Here is a 9,169-nt window from a genome sequence, read left to right as displayed (position 1 = left end):
TCTCTCTCTCTCTCTCTCTCTCTCTCTCTCTCTCTCTCTCTCTCTCTCTCTTTCTCTCTCTCTCTATGTCGCCCACTCTCTCTCTTATTCTCACCGTGCCCCTTCCCCGACCCCCTCCTGTCTGTTTGTCTGTCTGTCTGTCTGTTTTTCTTTCTGTATGTCTGTCTGTCTGTCTGTCTGTTTGTCTCTCTCTCTCTCTCTCTCTCTCTCTCTCTCTCTCTCTCTCTCTTTCTCTCTCTCTCTATGTCGCCCACTCTCTCTCTTATTCTCACCGTGCCCCTTCCCCGACCCCCTCTCTTTATTTCTCTCTTTCTCAGTCTGTCTATCATTTTGTCTGTCTGTCTTTCTGTCTGTCTATCCATATATCCATCTATCTATCTATCTATCTATCTATCTATCTATCTATCTATCTATCTATCTATCTATCTATCTATCTATTTACAGTTTGTATGGCTCTCTGTCTACCTATCTATAAAGGCCTAGGTAACTATCTGTCTGTCCATCAACCTGCTTCCTCCCCTCTTCCGTGTTCGTATCTATCGTGGCCACTCTCTTATTCTTTTGGCCCTATTTTTGTCTATTTATCTGACTTCTCTCGAAAAGCAAACTCTTCAGTATGTCACCACTATGTATTTCATAGTATGCATTGACCTGTAAAACGCCCGAACCAAAATTAAACAAACCTGACATCCGTGTTCAAAGGTTCCGGTACCCACCGTCACTCACATCGTGAGATGGCACTGCGTAAACAAAACGCAACTTTTCTGTTGTTATACTCGCCTCTTCTCCATAATAGTACGTACTTTTTCGTTTCTGAGCTGTCATTCTTGAACCTTCACGTACTTTCAGATAGTTTCACAAAAAATGTAATACAGGTTTCAGAGAGTAGGGACTCTTTATATTCATTTGTGCGTATACACGTGTCAAAAATACAGAATAGAACCATTTAAGTCTATAGCTTAAGAACAGTACTGTAGTAGTTCGTTTTACCTTTGAGTATGAACTGGCGTATTTCAAATTGTTCTAAATAACTTTTGCATTTTGAAATTATCTTTGAAAGGGAACGAATAATGTAGCCGACGACCGTTTCTCCAATACCAATCATAATATCATTTTGGCCGTGCAGTGTATCATGAGGTTTATTATTCTGTTGTTTCTATTTTCTTTGAACACATCTGAGATTAGGCCAAAGATGACAGTCTATGAGTTTAAAGTCAAACTGCTGCCTTTTGCGCTTTTGAAAGGCCTTCCTGATAATGTAAATGTATCCTCTTAGTTCCAATATAATGGCACTCAAAGTGTACTGCATAAACCCGTGCATCAAGTCAAATGCAGTTTCTGGGACACTTGGAATGATATAAAGGCCTTTAACACCCTGCTGTTACTGGAAACAAAAGGCAAATGAGACTAGGGTTGACCAAGAGCAACTCGACTAGAAAACCTGAACAGATCGCTGACCGGTAAAGCCCAGAATAAGCGTCTTCGATTTTTAGAGCATCAAAAAAAAAAAAAAAAAAAGAAATGAATCACGAACCTTGATTGTTTATGTATGCTTCATACTTGTCCCTTTCTGATAAATAATGATCAACTCGGTAGTGTATTCAAAGAATGCGTTGGTATGAAAACGGTTATTTTAAAAAAATGTTTTGCTTTTCTTACACAGGAAAACCTTTCATCCGGGATTCGGAGATCCCCGAGAAACTACAGGAAGTGACCAACACATCAGCTCTTTTGAAATGTCCAGCTGGCGGTCAACCTCCACCACAGGTAAATGTTTTCTATGCGCAAATTCTATAAGTAGAATAGATACTTACTTGCTTATTCATTCCATAGTCTATATGACCGTTGGGGGCACCAAGCATGATCGGGCAACCACATTTCTCCACCCGTCTCCAATTTTCAGCCTTTCAAATAGCTTCACCCAACATAAAACAATGTTGGGAAACATTTCGAACCATTATTTCGTTAACTTGAAATACCAATTGGCATAATTGTTTTATAGAATACGTATTGTTGTCTCATTTTTGAAGTTTCAGAAAAATAAAATAAAACGGAATGGAAAAAAATCTGTATGAAAATCGAAGTTGTACTTTTAGATAATTGCCCTAGATTACGAGTCTTCAAAAGCAGTCAAATGACCAGAATACACGTCCTCATTAAGTCAAGCCACCTGAGTGAAATAGGAATACATATTATTATGAACAATGTACGTCAGACGCAAACGAGATATTATATAGAATGACACCAAATTTACAATGTACATTACAACATTCTTGGCGTAAATGAAGAAAGAGAGAGAGCATGCACTTTGGGTATATCTAACTTTGACGGATCCAAGTTAAAAGTTAAATTGTTCACTTCACGAAGAAGAGTAAGGCGCAAGGTTCCAGATGGAAGTGAAGATAAAATGATCTTATACATTATGCACCTTGTGTTTATCAAACTGCGACTGATCCGTGTTTAACATAAACATTCAATTCAAGAATAGAATAAAGGCAAACATTTTCCTTCTTGAAACAACTTGTGGCAAGCATGTAAAGGAAAGAGAGTGCAGATTGTTTTTTTATAAGCCTCCAGTTTCATAATATGATTTTACTACACCTTCTGACTCCCTCTCTCTCTCTCTCTCTCTCTCTTTCTCTCTCTTTCTCTCTCTCTCTCTCTATCTCTCTCTCTCTATCTCTCTCTCTCTTCTTTTGTGTTTCTGTTTCTCTCTTTCTCTAAGCGTGTCTGTATCTAACTGTCTCTCTCCCTATCTATTTCTTCTTAAAAAAGGAACGTTAATTTCAGACAAACATCCTGTCGTTGTGGCAAAAGTGCACAATTGGAGTATTTGGTCGATACCATTTCTTTGTTCTTCATATAATGTAAAGGGGTCAACTCTTTCTCAACAATGCTCTCCAGACATTTACTGTCCCAAATGTGAAGGAAACGGTGCGAAAAGGTGATGCTTAAAAGATAACATCCCTTCAAGTGTTGGCAAGTTTTCAAGACATAAACGCTTTTGCCGGATGACCTACTCCCTTTGACAGGGCGGGTTTTTTCTATGTTTACTGTTGGTCTAGATAGTACGTTAGGCAGAACTCGGTTACACAGAATAGGGTCACTAAGGCAGACCTACGGCTTTCGTTTTCACTTGGCTACATTGCTATTTTGCTTTTGTTAGCTCCACGCATTTCCTTCAAGCACCTGACATCTTTCACGTAAGACAAATAAATGGCCAGCTGTCCTGTTACATAAACGCATGTAATTTGAGATGTGTTTATTGCTTGAGTAAATCAGAACCGATGAACATTCTGTATCGATGAGATTTCAACTAGGAACAACGGATGCAGAAGTTTACGGTCCAATCTTTATTGGTACAAATTCAATAGTTTTTGGGGACATCTGGTATTCTTCCATTAGGAAAACACCTACAAAGCTCTTTGTCTTTCGCTGCCCCATAAACACTGTTATCTGATTTGACATTCCATTCTAAAAGCATTCATTTAATCAACTGATTAATTTGATCTGCAGATCTTCTGGCTTCGAGGTGACGAGGTCCTAGAGTCATCTCCCAAGTTTGCCATGAGTTCCCTTGATGGTGTTCCGTCCGGCCAGCTGAACATTGTCAATCTGACAGTCGAAGACATGGGCACGTACAAGTGCACGGCGGAGAACTCCCGTGGTAAGGCGACCGTCAAGTTTGAGATCGGCGATCCGGGCAACGTGAATTCCGCTTTGACAATTTCACCCGGAAAAGCTAACTCCATTATAACATTGTTATCTTTGATCTTCGTTGGGATCCTGGCTAGAGAGACTTGAGTCGTGCCAGGAGAAAACCTCTTTCGAGCATTTTCTGTTATGCTCTCGCCAAGTATTTTGTACTGTAATTTTCAATCAATAGGAGCGACAACTTGGACTTAACAATGATCTCTGATAAAACTCCTTTACTTTGCCACTGGTCCATCTTTGGGAACAAGCACAAATTAGATTAATGTACAGTGATACAATCACAGTGAGGTTTTATCATTCTTGTTCTTCCAGATTACACAATCGGAGTTATACTTTTATCGCTTACTACACATTTTACTGGGGCACATAAAGTAGTCAGTTTCGACAACGTACAACAGAGTTTCATTCCCCGAACAAAAAAAGGGGGTGATAAGTAATTGTTGTTTTATTCCACCAAACGCCACTCTGTCCCTACTTTTCTGCTTTGTCATCGTCGAATTTGAAGTTCTATTTCAAGCGTACAACCGAATGCCTTAATGCTTGTAGTTTTGGCATCACCTTTCCATCATGCCTACTCTATTAGTATAATATGAAGGATATGTTTCTACTTTTTGTTTGTGTGCTGTGCCATTGGAGAACAGGGTATACAATAAGGACACAATTTCACATGCGATTTCCTCGGCCCACATCTACTTATGAGATGGTTTGATTCGTCCACATTTTTTGACTCTTCAGAAACAAAACAAAGGAAACAGTGACTGTTGACGTTGTAGTAGCTTACAGTGTCAATGCCTATTTGTTCTTTGTCAACACAATGAGACATAACAGTGTCATATTTCTTAACGGGTGGTAATGTTTTTGCACTGCGCCTTTTGCGACTACAGCCGTAAAGATCACATTGCTTATAACAGAGCGCTGCTTTCCTCTGTGTTCAAAGCACCACGCTGCGAGGTTCAAGTGGTGTGTCGTCTTCAAGCACAGTCTTGTAACAATCCCAACGCCGTGGGCTGTTTTGCTTGAGATACAGTCACTCTCATTGTTAACTTTTGTATTTGATGTTTAGCTGTCTGTACGAATATCAGACATGGAGGATCAGCAGTGAAAAGTATGGCCTATACCCATGCTTTGATTGACATTTCAGTTCACTTAAAGTATCTTAGATTTGGGGAAGATAAAAATGAGAATATTGAGACAAAGAGGTAAGCACGATATCGCAGTTTCCCCAAATTCTTTCGAGTTAGAGGAAACATTCACCATTTCAAAAATAAGAATTGACTAAGCAAATTAAAATACAATAACAAAACATATTGTTTTCTCTCTTTAATTTTTCCTGAGGGGGGGGGGGGGGGGTCTTTATCCAAACACTGGGGAGTGGTGCATTATAATATACCTATACATCGGAGACATGAAATAGGCAATAGCGTCTCTAAAAGAAAAAAAAATCCAACTAAAGTGGTTTGAAAATCATCTAAACATTTAGATCTATTATGAAAAAAACCCCTGGGGTATGGTATTTTTAACCCAGTAGTTTTTACAGCTTTTGCTTCGACACTTTCCAGAGAATAAAAGAAAATAATAATATTATTATTTTTCAAGACACTAACTATTTAGTCAACTTGACTAAGATGGGATACTTCTTTTCCTCACGACTGTCACTGATGAATGCAGGGCCAGAGAACCTTTCTATATTGTGGGGTTGTTGGATGCCGTCGATTTGTCAGTTTTGCTCAATGTTGGCCCATTCATTGCCACTCTATCTCCATTGATCTTACACACCCGTGTGAACGTGTAATCGTCATGCTGGCAGTCCTCGTCGTCGTCGTCGTCGTCGTTCTCACCGTTGCAGTCGTGTTCGTCGTGGTCCACCATCTCCTATTCCTTTTCTTCCTCCTCCTCTGCTCCTTCTCTTCCTCCTTCTCCTCCCCATCTCCTCCTCCCCCTCTACAGCTTCACCATCATCATAATTATTATATCATCATCATCAGCATCATCATCAGCCTCCTCCTCATCATTATCATCGTCGTCGTCATCATCATCACATCATCGCCATTATCACCATCATCGTTTTATCATTATCTTCCATGGTACGAATACCATAAATGTTATTTTGAAGCTTTTCGTTACAAAAAAATTCCCGATTTTACATTCTTTTAAAAGTTTCACTATACCTTTGGGATTATTATAATTGTAATATTTAATATGTATAAGAATGAAATAATAATTATTATTTCATTATGATAAATATTGAACGTTTGGCTTCCAGTTTCAACACTGAATTGGTCAATAATTGCAATTGCAATATCTTGAATAATTTACGTTATAAACACCCAACGAGCCTAACTCCATGACATTTCTTTTTTGCTGATAATCTGCACTGTTAAAACATTACTTTAGAACCTGTACATACCCGTTTTAGTTAGATAAATGACTGGATATACTCATTCCAATACCTATGAATTACTTGTTTGAAAAAGTTGTTTAAAGTTATGTTCTAAAGCAATGGTGTGTTCTGATGGGGTAGTTAGAACAATGGAGTAACAGTTGGGATTCAAGGAATCCAATTATCATCCGGCGTTAGTGTAGTGCGTTCTGTGTAGGCATACCAATATCTGTGGTTTGTTTTTCCTTTCTCTTACCATCAGCATCGACCCAGAACCATTGAATGTAAGTCGATGGTTTCAACACTATAGCAACCTCAGTTAAGATTTCCGTAGCTTTATTAATTCTTAATTTGAGCTCTTCGAGCAATTATAATAACAAACCTTTGTCTGGGGATTAGTTTTTACTTTCTTGTAATTGTTGTTTCCATGGTATTGTGTCTTGAAACTAGACGACTCTAGTACAACAGAGCCAAGGGTCAGACCGTGGGAAACAAGAACGTTGTAATGAGAAAGAAAGGTAAAAGAAGACAATGTGACCGAAGGAAGAGAGGAAATATAAAGAGAGATAGAGGAGTGGATATGGAGAGAGACGGCATGAGACAGACAGACAGAGAGAGAGAGAGAGAGAGAGAGAGAGAGAGAGAGAGAAAGAGAGAGAGCGAGAGAGCGAGAGAGCGGGAGAGCGAGAGAGAGAGAGAGAGAGAGAGAGAGAGCGAGGGAGAGAGATATGGAAAATGGGATGGAGAGAAAGATGTGACTAAAGATTGATTGTAAATGTTTTACGGTCCCGTAGACCCAATTTAGATAATTGAAAAGGTGGGCGCTTTTCCCTAGCTTGGCAAACCAACCGGGTTGTCTGGGGTGGCACATCATTGCACAAAGACGAAGATGCCTAACTGAAAAATCTCTCAGATAAGGGACCTAATCCAATGTCTTTTTCGTCCAGTGACGATGAGTCGAACCATTGAACCACAGAAGTGGGTACAGACTTCGGTGATAGGTAGAGAGAGAGAGAGAGAGAGAGAGAGAGAGAGTGTGTGTGTGTGTGTGTGTGTGTGTGTGTGTGTGTGTGTGTGTGTGTGTGTGTGTGTGAGAGAGAGAGAGAGAGAGAGAGAGAGAGAGAGAGAGAGAGAGAGAGAATGGGTGTAAATTTTGCAAGTAATCAAATGGAAAAATTGGAAAGTCTGTATATCCGGACAAACTACTTAAGTGCTTTCAAGTTTGCTCCGTTTTCTCCGCTAATGTTGAGTATTATGGACTAAAAATCAATACTTGTAATAACTGTTTGATTATTAAATGGGCACAGTCTAGTAATTGTGGGCTACATCTTGCCGATTACTCACCAAAGAGCTCATCTTCATTTTGATCGTAGTACGTGTACTTAAGACAACACCTTAAAACAGTAAGGAAACCTGGTGGGTTGAAAAGGTAAGTGTACCTATCTCTTGTATGTCGTAATTAAAAACATCTACTTCCTTGTGTATGAACGGCGTTGCAAACTTGACCAATCAAGAATATTGGAGCAAGACCTTAAAAAACCCAGCATCAGCTATGTGACTCTGGAACTCGTGCGCGAGTGGAAGCTCATACTATAAACCCTATTACAGAATAATAAATTCGCTAGGATTCTAAAATTATCCTCCCAACCACATTTTCGAGCTAATGTAAGATTTGGCCTCTCACTTTGGTTTCCTTGAAAAAACATGAACTGACTAGAGAAATGCATTCGTGAATCAAAGTTAATAAAACCCTTCGTGGCGTGAAGTTGGTTTGAACGTTGAGCTTTTCGCCTTCGAACTTAGCTTAAGAATAGCAGGAAATGTCATTTTCAAAGGAGCAAGATAATTTTTGACCCCATTAGGATTCCAACAGCCAACATATTTTTCAAAGTTTCTATCGAACTGAGTTACTATGGCTGATACGAACCAAGTACATTCTCATATTCATATTTAACTGTATATTGCTGGGAGTACCCTTTGCATTTTGTTATGCTTCGCTATGTACTATTTTGTGAACCTGTTTACTTCAAAAGAGCTGAATGGCACGCTGCTGCACTATGTGCATTTGTTTTATTTTTGTTTTGCTTTCTATATAATAAAGTTTAAGTTAAGAAAGTTGAAGTTTTCCTTCAGTTTCTGTGACGGCGTATGCGTTTTGCAATTTGATGTGTATTTAAGGTATTTGTGATTTTAAATATGAGTGTCAATTCACTGTGGAGAAATATGCCTTGTTTTGCGCAAAATGTTGCATTGATATTAGGAAATGAATAAGCCCTCAACTTCTTTGCAGGCGCAACGACAGTCAAACTTTAGGAACCATACCGTATTTAGAACACCCTCAGCAAGTTAGCCTTAAAGTATACTTGAAGCTGACTCTCAGAAGAGACAGGAGACATAAGCCAACCACCATAACTACGACATTCCAGTGTCCCCACCGCAACAAACATTGTACATCCAGGATAGGATTGCACAGCCTCATGCACGTCCACAGATGAGCTGCAGGATTCATCGTCATCTTCGGCAACGAAGGACTACCTACAAACATACACACTTGAAGCACACAACAGGGTTCCAGTACATGCAAAAATATGTTCCAGGATAACATGCTAAATGGTAACCTAAAATGCAAGATTGCAAGAATAGTTTGCTGTATCTTGAATAAAGACGTCCTAGAGAGGCAGACTGCGGGCGCAAACGTTCGCAAAGTAATCCCTACTCAAAACTGAAGCAAATCTGGCTACTTGTTTCTCTAAGCAATTAAAAGAATGCTGACCCCCAGAAACGGCTAACAATAGCTACAGGAGAGGAAAGGGGCAGTGCTCTGGTGGGAAACTGACCGTGCGGTCTTATGTAACACGTTGTACTGTAGGAAGGTGGGTAGTGAAAACAGTCGGGTGCCCAAAAGATCCGGTTATTTTCTTTGAGTTTTATTTTGCAGCACGCCAGCCTGGCATCGACCACACTTTTGCCCATAACGGTCTCGCCAAAACGCAAAAAAAAAAAAATCCACAGCATGGTTACAAATTATCACCAACTGAGCTCTATCAGTGCAACGAATAAGCACTCCTTTTTTTA

At 39.5% G+C, this 9,169-nt stretch overlaps 2 protein-coding genes across 3 annotated transcripts in view; both read left to right on the top strand.

Moving 5' to 3' along the window:
* Positions 1–6,721, top strand: part of LOC101847935 (contactin-3) — a gene marked incomplete in the record, with an annotated part of 67,736 nt that extends 61,015 nt beyond the window's left edge. For both annotated transcript variants that reach the window (XM_005092001.3, XM_035973975.1), the window contains 2 exon segments: positions 1,664–1,767; positions 3,517–6,721. In XM_005092001.3, coding sequence (XP_005092058.3) covers positions 1,664–1,767; positions 3,517–3,804 — 392 coding nt within the window.
* A 493-nt stretch (positions 6,722–7,214) lies between these two features.
* LOC100533399 (PTSP-like peptide neurotransmitter precursor) lies at positions 7,215–7,804 on the top strand (the record flags this gene model as incomplete). The annotated part of the gene is given in 1 exon segment (NM_001204682.1): positions 7,215–7,804. A coding segment is annotated over 1 exon segment (30 nt), but the record flags the coding sequence as incomplete, so codon positions are not given.
* Positions 7,805–9,169: the final 1,365 nt, after the last annotated feature.

This window comes from Aplysia californica, unplaced genomic scaffold, assembly GCF_000002075.1.
Source record: "Aplysia californica isolate F4 #8 unplaced genomic scaffold, AplCal3.0 scaffold00039, whole genome shotgun sequence".
Lineage (NCBI taxonomy): Eukaryota > Metazoa > Mollusca > Gastropoda > Aplysiida > Aplysiidae > Aplysia > Aplysia californica.
This window is presented reverse-complemented; position numbering and strand designations above follow the sequence as displayed.